This window comes from Mastigoproctus giganteus, chromosome 8 (assembly GCF_048544385.1).
Source record: "Mastigoproctus giganteus isolate SK-2022 chromosome 8, ASM4854438v1, whole genome shotgun sequence".
Lineage (NCBI taxonomy): Eukaryota > Metazoa > Arthropoda > Arachnida > Uropygi > Thelyphonidae > Mastigoproctus > Mastigoproctus giganteus.
Window position 1 is genome coordinate 140,342,722 of NC_143582.1, and position 18,536 is coordinate 140,361,257.

Consider the following 18,536-nt stretch of genomic DNA (forward strand, 5'->3'; position numbering starts at 1 on the left):
TTTCCTCTTCAGTAAACACAATTAGAAAACAAACTGTCGTGAACTGTTTTGTAAAGTCTGGCTTCTCAAACGCAAAAATTGAAGTTGTGAACAGCAATGTGGAGCACCAAGAAGAACAAGAACTTCAACATCTATTGATAATGTACGATACTTCAGCTACAAGTGACCCTGGTTACAAAGATATAGACTCGAACCTCACTACAGAAGATGGTGCTCTAGATATCAACGACATTATCATCGATATTTTTCAAGAAGTTCCTCATGAGGATGAAGAAATGGAAGGAGGTCATTCTGTCGAAGAACATATTAACGAAGAACCACCGATGAAAATAGAAGAAGCGCTCATACAAATCAATCATTTAAAAATGTTTTTCGCCGCTGAAGAAGATACTGAAGGACTTTCGATGGTTTCTTCACTCCAAACAAATGTTGAAAACAAAATTATCAGCCGGAAGAAGGTGCAGAAGAAAATAAGTGATTACTGTATGTATTTTTCTTAAGATAAAGTCATAATATGCATAGTACAATTGTATGTATATTATTTACAAAAATATTGTGCAAAATCTGTATATAATTTAATTTAATTTTACATTAAACGTTTAACGATTTTTCTTTCTTTCTTTTTTTTTTCTCCCTCAGACTTCTTGTTAGCGGACACTTCTCTCTACAAGACAAATTTTCGTTCCCCATGACTGTCCGTTAAAGGGAAGTTTCACTGTATATATAAATATATATATATATATATATATATATATATTAGTTAATTTTATTATATGGCATCTATCTGTAGGGAATTAGGTATATAAGGACCAAACTAATAAGTTAGTAAAAGAAAACTAGTTTTTGTCTGGATAGCCTATATTCTAAAGGTGAAAGCTAATAATAGAATGTAAAGGAAAATATAATTTAGAATAATGAATATAACATTCTTCCAATTGGTCATCGGTCTGCTACTTCATCAGAGGCTTTGAGCAGACCGATAGCCAGACTAAGAGAATGTCTCATACATACCCGTTTCTGTTGCCCCATACCAGTTTTGCTTGAATAGATAATTGTAAAGGAAATAAATGCGAAATGTTAACATGTTAAATTTTGTAAAATTATTGTCAAAATCAGTAAACTAGGATAGGCAAAACAAAGCTCAGAGGATAGCATTTTCCTTTTTTCATTAACAAACTTCTTTTACTTGCATTAACACATCTTTTCATTCATATAGGTTCCTACCACTTGCTGCTCTTTGTGGACTGATGTTATTAGTGGAGTCCCACAGGGTTTGGTGTTGGACCCATGTTGTTTTGTATATTTATCAACAATATTGATGAAGGTATATCAGGCTTGTTAATGACAGTGTGCTACTGCAACGATCGCAACGAAAATTTGGGCAGATGGGCTGAGAAGTGGCAACTGAAGTTTAACATTGACAAATGCAAAGAACTGCAGAGGGTTAGAAGTAACCCCAGAGGAATGTACCAATTGTGTGGCACTACACTTAGGGTGGTAGAAAATGAAAAAGACCTGGGAATGATTGTGCAGTCAGGTATGAAGTTTTCTGAGCAATGTAGACAGGCTGCCAGAGCAGGTCATGCGATGTCAATGATGTACAGGAATTTTACTAGCAGAGAAAAGGAGGTGATTATCCCTTTGTATAAGGCAATGGTCGGGCCATGCCTTGAGTACTGCATACAGGTCTGGAGGCCTCATTTTAGGAAGGATGTAGAGTTGCTTGAGCATGTACAGAGAAGGGCAACAAGATTGTTGAGGGGAATGAAGGGGTCCTCTTACAAGAAAGACTTAAGTTCTGCAAATTGCAGTGGCTGGAAACTAGGCACCTGTGAGATGATCTGATTGAGGTGTAAAAGTAAAAAGTAAAGTGCAGCCATTACAACCCACTGCAGGATGGAAGCCTCCTCAACAATTCATGCTGAGGGAAATGGACCATAATCTGCCACGATGGTCCAATGCGGGTTGGCAGATCGACTGTATTCAGCAGTCAGGGGCTTGAACCCCGGTCTACTCAAACAGCGTGTGCTACTGCACTCCCGCTCCTGCCCACTCGGCTATGGAAGCCTCTTCCGATTGAGGTGTATAAGGCCTAAATGGGTTGAGCATGCTGAATTCTCATGGGATTCTTCCTCTTGCTCAGAATAATTGATTGAGACTAGGCACCTGTGAGATGATCTGATTGAGGTGTAAAAGTAAAAAGTAAAGTGCAGCCATTACAACCCACTGCAGGATGGAAGCCTCCTCAACAATTCATGCTGAGGGAAATGGACCATAATCTGCCACGATGGTCCAATGCGGGTTGGCAGATCGACTGTATTCAGCAGTCAGGGGCTTGAACCCCGGTCTACTCAAACAGCGTGTGCTACTGCACTCCCGCTCCTGCCCACTCGGCTATGGAAGCCTCTTCCGATTGAGGTGTATAAGGCCTAAATGGGTTGAGCATGCTGAATTCTCATGGGATTCTTCCCCTTGCTCAGAATAATTGCCTGAGAGGGCGTAAATTCAAATTTAGGAAATACAGTTGCAGAATAGATGTGCAGAAATTTGCCTTTAGCCAGCGAGGTGGTTAATTGCTGGAACAAACTTCCATCTGTCTTTGTGGAAGTTGATAGCTTAAAAAATTCAAGGAGGAACTGGACAAACTTTTAGAGGGAATGGTTGTGTGAAATTGTTTTTTTGTTTTTTTTTTGGCTGATGCTACATAAGCTCACATGCTTGCTTTCTTGCATCACATGTCTCTCTTTCTACTACTACTACTAATTTCAAATTTTAAGACCTACAGGAAATTCATAATTAAAGCAGTGATGTATATTAAAATTGTACAAGCTGTGTGAAGGAAGTAAGTTATTGTGTTTGTTGAGGAAAGAAGATATTTTGTCAAAAATTCAAGACAGTGAGTTATAATGTTGCCAATTGTGTAAAAGGCTGATATCCTGTATAATGTGCTTAAGTTGGATATTATTAAATATACATTTATGACAAAATGAAACCAAAGCTTTAAGTATGTATTTTTTTAATGCTAAAAAGAAAGTGGTTAATTTTTAGTATATCAAGAATTGTGTTATCCCAAGAATTTAAGATATTTTTAAAGTCGAATTTGATATTTTTCTGGGACTGTATTTTCCATTTCCACGTGAGTGTCTGCATTTAGGAGTCTTCAAAATATGAGCAGGGTTGAGTAATTTATATATGCAGCGTTTGGCATTTAAAGAGCTATTACATAACAAATTTTGTTAAAGTATTTATTATTAAGGCCATGCAGATAAAACAGTCTTTGGACTGTATTTTCCATTTCCACGTGAGTGTCTGCATTTAGGAGTCTTCAAAATATGAGCAGGGTTGAGTAATTTATATATGCAGCGTTTGGCATTTAAAGAGCTATTACATAACAAATTTTGTTAAAGTATTTATTATTAAGGCCATGCAGATAAAACAGTCTGCTCTTGCCAGCATTTTCACCTAAGGATTTCATGGTGTTACTGATAGCCAGAAAGAACTTCACGACCATAATAGTATAATACGTAAGTAAGTGAATAAATAAAATTCTGGTGTCATTTTCAAGTGTCAAAAATATAGTGTCCTCTGTTTCTAACATAAAGTGCATGCCATGGCAAAATAGGATTATATCAAAAAATAGCAAAAAGCAGTAAAATTATAATAATTAAAAAAATGTAAAGTAAAAACTTTTTAGGTTATAAAGGAGGATATAAAGACTGCCGGCATGTAATTTAAGGTTGACACAACAGAGGACCCGGAAAAAGAAAAAGAAAAATGAAAATAAAGCTAAAGCTAAAACAAGTACATCAGACTCTTGATTAACCAGAATCGGATTAACCGGGACACTTCAAGACTCCAAATTAAAAAAAAAAAATCAACCAGAAATCAAAAAATTCAAGTAATAACTAGAATAGGTATAAACAGATATTTTGCAAGTCATAAATAAGCAACAAGCGGCATTATAAGTCGTCACTGGGAGATTAGTGTACCTATTATCTTGCAATCCCCACTGTCTTCACATCCGCCGCTCAAAAAAAAAAAAAAAAAAGAGAGAAACCAAATGTTTAGTTTGTTTTAGTGAGTTGCATCGATTGTTGTGTTCCGTTGCAGCACAAAAGGACAAATTTTGTTTCGTTATTTATGTCAGGGATGTCGGAATTTTTTTTTATAGTAATTTTTTTTTTTTTTTTAGAAATTGCGAAAATGATGGGTAAACGCAGAACAGTTACGTTTTCAGTTAAACAAAAACTTGAAATTATTCAAAAGTTTGAAAACGGTGCATCTGTTAAATCTCTAAGGAATCATTATAATAAGGATGTATGAAAATGGCCAAACATTAACAAGTATCACGCAGAATTCAGATTTGTCAATAATAATATAGTAGCAATATGTTATTAGTCATTCCCGAGTTACGTAAAACTCAACAAAGTAAGAAGTCCTGGAACGTATCTCTTACATACGTCGGGGACTTTTGTATTTTTGGATTAACCGGGAAATCGATTATCCGGGATTTGTTTTTTACCATCTATTCCGGAAAATCGAGAGTCTACTGTATACTAAACACAATGTTGCAAGTAGACAAAGGCTATTGTGGAGAGTAGACAAAGGATATAGAATAGAGGGACTAAGACTAATGGTTGAAAGGTATATAGATATATAAAATATAAAAAAATTATAAATTATCATGCAGCTGTTTATAAGCAATATTATGGCTAACTGGAGGCGAAATAAAGTAGCTCATAGGATAGCAATAGACACTCCTGCCCTCGTATTACACTAATAGCACAGAGTGTAGAAAAATGATAGATACAGGAAAGTTAACTGTTATACGAATGAAGAATATAAAGTAATGGCTCAGGTTATCCGGGAGCGTGATTCCCATCCATACTAGTGATGGCCTTGGACATAAATATAAGGTAGCAAGTAGAAAACAGCTGTAAGCTAAGTAACAGTAACTATAGTATCTAATATATTTCAAATGAATGGTGATAAAGCTAAATGCAAGAATGAGACTGACTAAATATAACTAACTAAATGCGAACTCCTTATACATATATGTGACAATCATATCAATATGAAATGATCAAATAGGATAAGGTAGGTATAACAATGAAAGTAATCAGGTACACAATGTGTACACTAGTGACCTCCATATCAAAAAGCTGGAAGAATAAGTGAATAAATAAATAAGAAATAATTTAGAAATGCACCCAGGAAATGACAAGACGGTAATTTGAGAGATCACTTAGCAAGGATGATATAACATAGAAAAATAATTAAAGTAGAATAATAAAGCAAGGATGAAAAATATAAAAATATATATAAGATAATTTAGACATGCGTCCAGAAAACACAGAGACCGTATTGTGAGAGAACACTTAGCAAGGATTATATGACTCAGAAAACAATCAAAATAGAATAATACATGGATGAATATACCCCAGATAAAAATAAAAAATATATAAAGTTATATAAATTGGACATCCAGAGCATAAGGCAACAGGAACACTGTAGCTCTATCTTGTAACAACCTGAGCAGGATTCCTGCACCAAAACAGAGTTCCTGCAAAATTTATTAAATACTGCATTATTGGAGGAAATTAATTTGGAGATGTCAATTCTCGCTTTTATAATTGCACTGCAAAGAAGCTTAATTTTTTTGTGCTAAGCATATCATATAGTCTAAATTGAATTCTTTATGTTTTAAGGTTTTTTAAGTTTTAGGCTGTTAGGTACTATGTAATTGTTGCAGCAGTTAATTAAAAATCAAAGACTATCTACATTTAATTTTAGTTTATTTATTAGAATGTTCTAATTTTTGGAATTTACAGACTGCATCTGTACCTAGTTCTCATATGAGTAGAAAATGAAAATAGATGGTTAACATCATTAAGATAACATATGAGATATATATATATATATATATATATATATATATGAGAGAGAGAGAGAGAGAGAGAGAGAGAGAGAGAGAGAGAGAGAGACTGTGTGTGTAAACAGGATGATTCACAAAGATATGGCATAACTCCTGCAGCTGGTCTGATTCCGAATGATTACAGATTTATGTAGGTTATCAGCTACACAACACTGAATTGTGCTCCCATGCGATCATGATCAAATGCAGCCATCAGTAGAGCAGTGTCATTCCATTGTTACCTTCAAGATGCCTTTTATATTACAAGTGCCAAATATGCCAACACGGTGTATATTTATGGATTTTGCGATGAAGCTGTTGCTGCTGTAACTGAATATCAGTGATATTTTCCAACCTACAGAGTTCTGAATTGACAAGTTGTTAGCTAAGGTTGTCTGAAAATTGTGATATACTGGTTCATTTTCTGACATTGACATCCCATATCAGTGTGCAGTTTGACACAAAGTGGCTGAGAAAGAGAATATTATTGAGGCAGTACAGCATATCCCTCATGTTAGTATTCAAAGGATATCAATGCATCTCAGAATTTTTCAATTAAGAGTATGAAGAACACAGCATAAAGAAAGCATGTATTGGTCTCTGGCAAGGGGAGCATTGTTTTTATCAAACTATAGTTTTTCGTCCAGCAAAGAGAAAATCAAACTTAAGAACACACAATTTACAGACAGTATACACAGAGCAATATGGCCATAGTCACTGATGCTCCTAAAACCCTATTGCAACAACAACAGCAAGGCATGTATCCATACCATATGCAGCATATGCAACATCTTAAACTTGAAGAACCTTGCCTAGTGGCTGAATTTTTTTAGTTGACTGAATGACAATTGCTGTTTGCATTATTATATCATATTCAGTGATGATGCTCAATTCACCTGAGACAAGATCGAATAACACATACAATTCCCATGTTTGGCCAGAAATGAATATCCATTTCACTATGCAGAGTAACTTTCAATATTGATTCAGTGTTAATGTGTGGTGTTAATGTATGATCAGTTGATTGGTCCACTTATTTCTGAGAGTCATTTTACTAGTCAGGTCTCACTGCACAACTTGCTGCAACTGTTAGATGTACCTTTGTTATATGACATTAAGTGCATTTCAAACATGATCGAGCCCCTCCTTATTATTTCTGTGTAGCAGTCACTCATCTCAATAGCCAATTCCCTGAGCGATCCACAAAACTGGCCACCTAAGTCACCGGACCTAAACCCTTTAGATTTTTGCCTGTGGGGATGGATGAAATATCTTGTAAACCATACAAAAGAGTGCAAACACAAGGTGCATTATTTGATTATGAATTGAATGATGCAGCCTGCATAAAAGAAAGCTATAAAGGGATTAGGTGATTTACACACAAGTGGTAATATGCATTCAGGTTGAAGGTAGCATTTTTGAGAATCTCTAACCATACACACATGTACAGGTAAACAGACTAACTTTCCTAAAAATAAATCAACACTTTATCAGACATGTTTACGTGTCTACTGTTATTTTTATTTTATATCACTCATAATTGCTTTGTTTTTTTCTAGGATTCAAACTGGCATAGCTCCATTAATCATTTGGAATCAGATCCAAGTTTATATGAACTTTTTAACTCAAAATCACCTCAGAAATCAGCTCCTGAAGTTATGCTATATTTTTGGGAATCACTCTGTATATACTGATTGGGATAACCATTTATTTAGTTATCATTCCAATCAAAATTTTATATTACCTTCGAAATTATAGCCCCAATATTGCAAAAAAGATAATACATATCCTCAACCTAAAAATAAGTGAGACAGAGTTGGGTAACTTTAAATTGTGACATTCTGTATATGAAGGCCGTAATTCTAAAATTATGAAAATCAGACCTTACCATCATCATCTCCTGCAAGTATTGTGTAAAGTGATTCTGCACTGTTCCCTTCATCTGCATCAACAGCTGACACCTGTAAAACAGGGCTTGGTGGATCCAGGGGTATGTTAGCTACTACTGATGCTTCATATTCTTTCTTTGTGAAAACTGGTGGATTATCATTTTCATCCTCTAAAGTAATATATACCTGAAAGTTTTAAGCTATTTTTATCCATTAGTTATGAATTTATCCAGAAAGGTTCAGCATTAAGTTTTTTGAACCTTTCAATTATAATGGTAATAAATAAAAGCAAAGGATATTTTTGCATATAAAAATTATAAAGGACCTTGCAGACATTCCTTCAACTCATAATCAATTTTACATCTCATCTGAAAATCATAGTTTTAAGTGGCCCACATATTTTGCAATTATGCATCCTTATCAAGAAAGTAATCGATTAATTTTTTTCTTTTATCACATATTTTTTTAAATCACAAATAAAAATTTAAAGCATAAAATTATAAAGTTTAATACACAATCACATTATGTATTAAGCTTTTTTTTCATTAAAACACTTTAATTACTATTGTGTTAATGTTTTAACAGTTTTAGAGCTTCCTTTTTATTAATGGCAACTGAATGTACTGTCAACAAATAGTAGTAGTAGTAGTAGTGGCATGTGATGCAAGAAAGCAAATGTATGAGCTTATGCAGCATCAGCCAAAAAAAAAATCACACCATTCCCTCCAAATGCCTGTCCAGTTCCTCCTTAAATTTATTCAACCTATCAACTTCCACAACGACAGATGTAAGTTTGTTCCAGCAATTAACCACCCGCTGGCTAAAGGCAAATTTCCGCACATCTATTCTACATCTGTCCTTTCTTAATTTGAATTTATGCCCCCTTAGGTTCGTAATCTGAACAAGTGGAAGGATCCCATCAGAATTCAGCGTGCTGAACCCATTCAAATTAGTAATGTATATTTAGTTTAAATTTAATTTAACAACTGCAAATATAAGTTTAATATTAAACTTTTGGCAGATGCATAGAGGCCATTTTGGCTCCTATTTCTCTTTTCTTTACTGGGAAAAACATTCTGTTGGAAGCTTGTAATGCTTTCCAAGATAATTTTTTGCAGTTTCTCTGTTGAAAATTTTAGAAGTTTCTACTTGGATGAAAATGTGCTATAAAGTTGGCAATATCTTGTATATGATTTCATGCAACTATCAAGGAGACTAAAAGTTTTATCTTTTTCCAAGTCAGAAACAGTAAGAGCAATGAAAACTAAAATATATTTATGATAGCAGTTACAAAAACAGTAGTGATTACATGCTATATGTAGTGTTTTCATGTTGAATGCACATAGGGGGCATGATACATAAGGCATTACTCAAAATATGACATAAAGATGAGACAAGCACAGAAAACCATATTTATCTATAACAGATGACAACCTTATTGAAATAAAAGTTCATATCTGCAAGGATTGCTAAAAATTTGATAGGCTACAGCTAAATCTGATCTTCAGAAGTTAAACTTTTTTATGACTAACTATCCTAAACTATCCACGAAATTCTGAAATTGTCTATGACCTTAGATACTGACCTTGAATACTGAAATATGCTGAATGCTCAAACAATTCTATGTTTTGCAAATCCATGTGGATGGGCTCAGGCAAACCAAACATGGACCACATCATTTCTGGTAATAAGACAAGTGAGGTTGTTCCCCAAGCAAAAGTGAACTCCTCATGATATAGAAATAGCCATCATTAATACCTATGAAAAAATTCAAGACTGTCATTTCTGCCAAAAAAAAGTCCGAAAAGGTGTTTGGGGATGATACACAGGCATTTTGCTTGTGAACTTCCTCCTAAAAGGAAAAGCAATAGTTATTGGGTAATGCTGTTCAGTGAAAGGAGTCTGGAGAACTACAAATAAGTTCTGACCATGCTATGTCATACATGGGCATGCATACCTAGCAATGATTTAAACAGTATAAATAGGAGGATTTGGTGTATCCTCTGTACAGTCCAAATTATCTTTTGGGGTTGAAATGAACTGTTGGGAACAATATTATTGCAACTGATGATGATGATGTCATATGAGTAGTGATAGAATTGCTGCAGTTACTTGACCATAATTTTCTGTAGTAGATATCCATGCACTTCTCAATGTGACAAGAACTGAGATAGTGACTGAATAGAAAATTAATGGCATATCTCCTCTACTTGCACTATTATATTCCTATTTCAATGGATGATTTCAAACAGAGCCTTATTATTACCACTACCCACTTCAAACTTAACTTTATAGCAAATAATAAAACAAATTTGTATGTATCAGATATTTTGGCATCTGATACATACAAATAAATTAAATTTTGTTAAAATCAATAATATAATATGTACAATACTGGGTGGGGTAGAATATGGGCAATTTGGGTTCTAATTAGTTTTGTATGGTTGTATTTTACCTTCTATTCCATACAGGATAATTATAAAATACCCAATGTTTAAAAAACAGTACAATCAGTGGACATAAGGGGAAAGAAATAAAATAAAATGTCTACACACTTGGGATTTTATTCATAAACCAATGGAATGGGCACTGCAAGACAGGTGCAAGATAATCAGTGGCAATACATAATAATAATAATAATAATAATAATATTATTATTATTATTATTAGCCATATGGTGCAAGGACGCCTGAGGCTTATGCTGCACTGGCCAAAAAAAAAAAAAAATTTCCCTGTTACCCAGAGAGAGAGAAGTAGAAAGGAATCACCAAGAAAGGGAAGAATGATGATATCCAGCTCAGGACCCTGGGTGTGCTGAGCCCATATTCACCAGACGTGAGCCCCTGGGGGTGTATACAACACTACATGAAATAGGGAGCATTACCTTTCATTAGTATCAATAGATGATCCACAAGCTGCAGGGTATTGAGAAAGATGTACTGTGACATCACTTGATTTCCAGAAAACAGTGTGCCTGAAAGCTATCAACAGCTGCTAATGATGATGACTATGTCTTTAATGAGTTCTTTTCATACAAGGCACATTTTACATTAATCAGTGCTGTCAACACCTAGATATGTCATACATGGGCCTTAAAAAAACTCTTGTATTTTTTGAGGAAAACACAAGGCAGGAGATACCAACATCTGCAGTGACAGTTGCTTAGTGAAACAACCCTAAAATTTTTTTATAGAAAAATACAGATTTTTGATTACTTTGCATCTTAAGAATTTGTTAAATGTTATTTATTAACCAAGTGCTAAGCACACATAACCTGACAGGTGCTGTGTGACTCTGAAAAAATATTTGCTGTGCATTAATTGTTAATTAATGATTAAAAATCAAATTTTTTTTTTGTCAAGCATTTATTTGAGATGTTTTGAAAATGAAAAATGATTATTTATTTGAAATTAAAAATGCAAAGAACCTGTCAGGTTTTCTGTCTTTATTTACTATTTTTGTCTTTCACTTCTATGTGTTAGTTCATGTCTTGTAAACAACACATGTGGCTCACACAGGCTGTCTGAACTTGACATGATGGCTAATGTGCCATAGAAGCATGGGCTAAGGAAAGTTGTTCCTCTTTATGTTTACCTGTTGTACAAAATTTGTTTTTTGTCTCAGTTATTAATTTTATTGGTGTAAAATACTTTCTTGCTTCCATTATTATTTATTTAGCTATTTATTCCTCTTTTTGTTTCAAAAAACAATTTAGCAGTAGTGGCTTCACAGGTGCCCCTTGACAATAATGTTCTGCATTGACTGTTAATCAATAATTTAAAATCTTAAATTTTTTTATAACTTCCTAAATACAGTTGAACTTTTACAGAAATAGTTTCTGAAGATTTTCTTATAGTTGTATAGAAATTGGGTACAAGTACCAGTTCCCTAAGACCATTTTTGCATCTATTTGGATTTTTCTTGAAGAATGGCATGGTATCGGACAAGTACTGATGCAGTATTTGTTTAAAGTTTCATTACTAGTAGTTTATTCTATTCCACTAGATCAATAAACATGTACCATCTTTCCTTGTTGTTTTTGAAAGATTTATTATTGTTTTCACAGCATAAAGAAAATAACAGAAAATCTGATCTTCTTCAAAATGCCTGCTACTCTGCTGGAAGCAATATATGTAAATTTTGAAATAAGCTGAAAACTGAAGTAACTAATAGTATGTAAATAAATAAAATTTACATACATAATAAGCAGAAATATATGTCCATCTGCAGTTTGAAATTTCACACACTTAACATTCTTTTATATTTGAAAATGGAAGAGGTTAAGAGACTGGTTAAGAAAGGTTATTTTATGTTTAATATGCTAATTTATAAATTTTAACAAAATTATTATTTTTTTTTTTTTTTTTGCAGTTATATAGGATAAGCATTTGCAATCCATTAAGAAATGGTGAATGGACATTGTTTAATAAGAATTCAAAAAATCCTCAAAAGGTTTTCAAAAAATTAAAAAGAAAATGGGCACCTGCCAAAGCTCCACCACTATTTTTACTTCAAATGGGAGTGTACCACTGCCGGGTTAATATGAATGTGATAATTACTTGTAGATTTATAATCTCCAGTTTAAGACCATATCAATGCCATAGTTTAAAATATCATGACACACAGAAGTAATAAATAATTTTGTAAGCTATATACATTCTAAAAAAAAGCATATAAAAATATATAATAATATCACATTTAATTAACTGAATGGGAATTTTATTTTTAGTCTACCATTTGGATTTTATTGTGAAGAATACCAGTCAACCAAACCTGAACATGCTATGGTTAAACCAAAGTGTCTCTGGGTCAAACCCATATTGTGTTTCTACACTAATGTTAGAAGAATGATTAACAAATTTGATGAATTTGTTCACTATCCTCTTAACATTAGTGATGAATACTGGTTAAGTCAGCAAATGCACACATAGTAGGGATATTAGAAACATGGTGCCACTCAGACATATACAATGCCGAATTTGAATATGGTGAGCACAAATGTGCACAAGAGTGGAGTGGGAGAGTTGTTGTTGCTTTGGTTTTTAGGAGCATTAGCAACTAAGGCCATATTGCTCCGGGATATGCGGTGGTCATATACCTGACCTTTCCGCATCTTCCGTATTTGGTGGTGACGGGCTCGAACCCCGGTCTAATCAAGAAGCATGTGATACGCACTACTGCTCCTTCCCACCTGGCTATGGAGGTGCCCTAGTGGGAGAGGGGAGGAGTAATGTTCTCTTGTGGGTTGGTCACTCATACATTAGCAAGGCTTTTGTGGATTTATTGGATGATTGTTTTCTACCGCAACATGTTCAAGAGGCATACTCTTGATCTGATTATTAGTAGTGATTCTTCATGCATTAAGAATCTGCAGATAAAGGAACCACTAGGTGGCAGTGATCACAGTGTTCTGATGTGGAATTTATTCAAAGAAGTAACTACCATCAAGGGTAAAGGGAAGGTTTTTGCTTTCGTAAAGGTGACTACAATGGTTTGAGACAGTTTTTAAATTATTATTATTATTATTAGCCATATGGTGCAAGGAGGCCTGAGGCTTATGCATGCACCAGCCAAAAAAAATAAATTTTCTGAATAAATTACCCTGTGAGAGAGAGAGAGAGAGAGAGAGAGAGAGAGAGAGAGAGAGAGAGAGAGAGAGAGAGAGAGAGAGTGAAAGTAGAAAGGAATCACCAAGAAAAAGAAGAATGATGATATCCAGCTCAGGTCCCTGGGTGTGCCAAGCCCATACTCACCAGATGTTAGCCCCTGGGGTTAAATGGGACCAACTTATGATGTTACCAACAGCAAATTCTAATTGGGAAGCATTCAAAGAATTAATCTTGGAAGCTACTAGGCTTTTCATACGAAATAAGAAATACTGTTCAAGGTTTAGGACGAAATGGATGTCAAATGACTTAATGAGACATGTGGCAGAGAAGAAAAATGCATGGGATATATATAAATTAACAGGTGACACAGAAGACTTGGGTAGACATAAGCTGGTCTGTAATCAAGTCACAAAAGCGGTTAGGCAAGTGAAGGCTGATTACGAGAAATTCTTGGCAAAAGATGCAAAGAAAAACAACAAAGACTTCTTTAATTATGTAAACTCAAGAGGAAGGGGATGAATCAGATTGGTCCACTTGATATTGATGGTTCATCTTTTGATGATCCTGCTGAAGTAGCTAGCAAACTGAATGAGTATTTTGCATCTACATTTACACATGAGGAGTTATTCAGGGAGGGGAATGCAATGCCAGGGGTTTATTAAACTCTGGCAGTGAGCTAAATGATTTTGTAATAACTAAGAGTGAAGTGGAGCAGAAACTGTTGAAGATAAACATAAGAAAGGCACCTGGGGTGGATGGGATCTATCCAGTTATATTAAAGGAGGCAGCAAAGGAAATAAGCAAACCCTTAGCCATAATTATGAGAGCTTCCTTCAACTCAGAGGAGGTAACCATGGACAGGAGATGTGCAAATGTGACCCCAATTCACAAAGGAGGATCAAAAAGATCAAACCCTGCCAACCTTTGTATCATCTGCAAACTTGGACATTAAGCCAGATATACCTTCATCAATATCATTAATAAATACAGAAAACAAGAATGGACACAGCACTGAATGCTGGGGGACTCCACTAATAACATTACTCCATGAAATGCAGTACCCATTGATCACCACCTCTGTCTTCTCCCACTCAAACATTCCTTTATCCATTGTAGCAACTTGCCCTTAATACCATACTGCTCCAATTTGTATAGTAGTCTTCCAAGTGCAACAATATCAAAACCTTTCCTGAAATCTAAGTATATGATATCAAAATTATTATTTGCATCCAGTTCCTTTGTGACCACATCATAGTATCCAGTCAAATTGGTCAGATAAGACTTCCCCTTAACAAACGAATGATGTGTCTAAACTATTACTGCAGTCTTGTCTAGATGATCCTGCAATGCTTCTTTAACCAGTGACTCCATTATTTTCGCCGAAACAGAAGTTAAACTAATAGGTCTATTAGTTTAACTTCTGTTCCATTATTTGTGGAACCCCCTTTGAACCCCCTTTGTGAATTGAGGATTCATTTGCCCATCTCCAGTCCATGGGGACCTCCCCTGAATCTAAGGATGCTCTCATAATTATGGCTAAGGGTTTGCTTAATTCCTTTGCCGCCTCCTTCAATATAACTGGATAGATTCCATCCGCTCCATGTGCCTTTTTTATGTTTAACTTCAACAATTTGTCCTCCACTTTGCTCTCTGTTATTACAAAATCATTTAGCTCCCTGTTAAGGTTCAGTAAACCTATCCTCCCCTTCCTTACGGAATTCCTCATATGTGAATGTAGATGCAAGATACTCATTCAGTTTATCAGCTATCTGAGCAGGTCCATCACCAATCTGATTCATCTCCTTCCTTCTAGAGTTTATATAAATAAAGAAGTTTTTGCTGTTTTTTTTAGCATTCTTTGCCAAAGATTTCTTGTAGTGTGCCTTCGCTTGCCTAACCTGCTTTGTGATTTGATTACAGACTAACTTATATCTACCATAGTCTTCTATGTTGCTTGATAATTTATATGCATTTTTCTTTTCTGTGACAAGCCTCAATAGTTCATCTGACATACATTTAAGTCTAAATCTTGAACAGTATTTTTTAATGTGAAAAGTCCAGTAGCTTCCAAGATTAATTCCTTGAAGGCTTTGTATTTAGAATTTTCTATTGTTAACATCATTCATTCTTCATTCTTACAAATATCATCTTTAAATAAATGAAGTTAAAGTCTACATTCATTATTTTTTACAAGTTTGCATATTGTTTACATATGGGAAAAAGAGAATTATCTATAATATAATTAATTACTTCAAAACAGAAGTTTCACCATAAAATGTATTATTAAATTAATTCTACATAAATATCTGTAGTATTAATGGACAATTATTTCAATAAACTTCATCTTACTGGAACTGATATAGCTCGTCGAGTAGAATCATCTTTTCCCTGATCCATGGCTACAACCTGAAGAGTTAGAGTTGGAGTTTCTTCACGATCAAGATTAGATGCAGCAGCAACGTGAATCACACCCTAATAACAGTGAATGAAAAAAAAATATATTAAAATAAAAAAAATATAAATACACACACCGATGAGCCAAAATATTATGACCACCTGCCTAATATGATGTTGGTCCTCCATGTGCAGCCAAAACAGCTTGTACCCGGCAAGGCATGGATACTACAAGATTTCTAAATATGTCTTGTGGTATCTGGTACCAACACGTAACCAGCAGCTCCTTTAACTCCTGTAATGTGCATGGTTCAGACGCCGCAGATGGAGTTGCTGTTCCAACCCAAACCACAGATGCTCAATGGGATTGATGTCTAGGGAATTTGGAGGCCAGGGCAATACCTGGAATTCTTCCTCATGTTCTGCAAACCAATGTTGAACAATCCGGGTGATGTGGCATGGCACATTATCCTGCTGAAAGACAGCACTGCCAGAGGGGAAGACCGTTCCCATGAAAGGATGTACCTAGTCAGCAATGATGTTTAGGTAGGTGGTAGACATCAGAGTGCCCAGCACATGGATGACTGGACCCAGGGTATCCCAGCAGAACATCGCCTAAAGCATGACACTACCACCACCACCCACTTGTTTTCATCCTATGGTGCATCTAGGTGCCATCACTTCCCCAGGTAAACAATGCACGTGTACCCGGCCATCCACATGGTGCAACAGGAAACGTGATTCATCAGACCAGACAACCTTCTTCCAATCACTCACAGGTCCAGTTTTGATGCTTGCGTGCCCATTGTAGGAACTGTCGCCGGTGAACCGTGTTTAGCCTGGGCACTCAGAGTGGCCTGTGGCTACACAGCCCCATTTTCAGCAGGGTTCGATGTACTGTGTGTGTGTGTGTGTGTGTGTGCGCGTGCGTGTGTGTGTGTTGTGACACATTACTCTCGTCACCAGCATTCCAATTACCAGCGAGTTGCACCACAGTCGCACTTCTGTTGCCACATACCAACGGGGAGAACCTTCGCTCACCTTGAGCATCAATGAGCTGTGGGCATGCTGTTTCAGATATGCTCTGACCCAGTCGTCTGGCCATTACAATTTGGCCTTTGTCAAAACTCGCTTAAGTTCGCTGCCTTTCTCTCTGCCAGAGAGGAAGACGATTGCCATGAAAGGTGTACCTAGTCAGCAATATTGTTTAGGTAGGTGGTAGACATCAGAGTGCCCAGCACATGGATGACTGGACCCAGGGTAACCCAGCAGAACATTGCCCAAAGCATGACACTGCTGCCACATGCTTGTTTTCATCCCATGGTGCATCTAGGTGCCATCACTTCCCCAGGTAAACAACACACACACACACACGTACCCAGCCGTCCACATGATGCAACAAGAGTAACACTGATTAACGGTGTTCAGTATCAGGTTCATCTGCAGTTGCTTCGATTTGCATAGCGACTCGCTGATCATAATGTTTTGACTCACCGGTGTATAAATGGGTTTTTAATGTAACTCTTTAAAAGAAAAGTTTAAAGAGTCACATAGTAAAGAGTAGATGAAATGGTTTTGGTGAAAGAAGATTAATTAAGTATGGTAATTTAATATTAATACAAATTACAATATACTCTTGCATCCTTTAATGCTGCTTTGCGCTTTTAAGTGCATCTGTCATACCCAATTTATTAATCTTGCTTTCACTGAAACCATTTCATCTACTGTTACCTCTTTTCTATGTGACTCTTTAAACTTTTCTTTTAAAGAGTTACATTAAAAACCCATTTATACTTACCCAATTTAATTTAATATTAATACAAATTATATATATAATTTGTATTAATATTAAAGGCATATTGCAGGCTGAAACTATTGAGTAACTACAACTTCTACTGAAAGGACCTTTAAGACTTCCCTTGACTCCCTCCACACCTGAACTGAGAGAACTTTGCATTAGGAACATACCTACCTACCCACCTAGTATCTCGCTATGCTACCTTTCATATATCATGATATTGCTGCCATGAAGTGCTGAAAGACACACATAAGTATAGTAACTTGTGCTGACCACACTGCATCCCACAGTTTATAGTTATCCAAAGGTACTGGATTCATTTGCAGAATGGCATGTTCCATGACTGTCAGGAAGTCCTTATTAAGTGTGAACTGGAAGATGAGATGCTGCTTTCAGCATTTTTATTAAACTTATGACAGAAACCTAATTTTACATGGCAGCCCTTCCATCAACATTTGAATCTTAGGGTTGCTTTGTGCAATTTCACTCTAAGAATTTTGTGTACTTTGCTGAAAAGCCTCCAGGCCTTCCAGTTCAACCTATCATTAATGGAACTAGTCTCTTTAACTTCATACAGTTTGAAATCAAATTACTGTGCAGTGTTTCCTTTGCATAAGGCATCATAAATTTTCTTTTAACTGCTATGGATTTAAGCTCTACTAGCCAGAGGATACAGTTCACTTTCTCTTCTATTGAAGCCATCTCTCATAGGACATTATCTGAAAAAATTGAAACATAAAATTAGAGTAAATTAAGTAATTATTTTTGTGCATAAAAACTAGAATAAATTATCTTTACAATGAATTTAAAGACTGTTTTTATCTTGTACAGAACCTAAGTTACTGGAGTTTTAAAGTGCACAAGGACTTCACAGACACTGTATATTCCATTATAAACTGCGGCTCTCAACAGCATGCCTCTTTTTAAATCCT

General features: G+C 35.5%; 1 protein-coding gene across 1 annotated transcript in view; it reads right to left on the minus strand.

The window, feature by feature from the left end:
- The window catches only part of Cad87A (cadherin 87A), a 778,434-nt gene that overhangs the window by 248,844 nt on the left and 511,054 nt on the right, over positions 1-18,536 (minus strand). The window contains exons 27-28 of the mRNA XM_090378948.1: positions 15,762-15,884; positions 7,803-7,989 (exon numbers count right to left, since the gene is read on the minus strand). Of these exons, the coding sequence (XP_090235074.1) occupies positions 7,803-7,989; positions 15,762-15,884 (310 nt within the window). The remainder of the gene's footprint in view (positions 1-7,802; positions 7,990-15,761; positions 15,885-18,536) is intronic.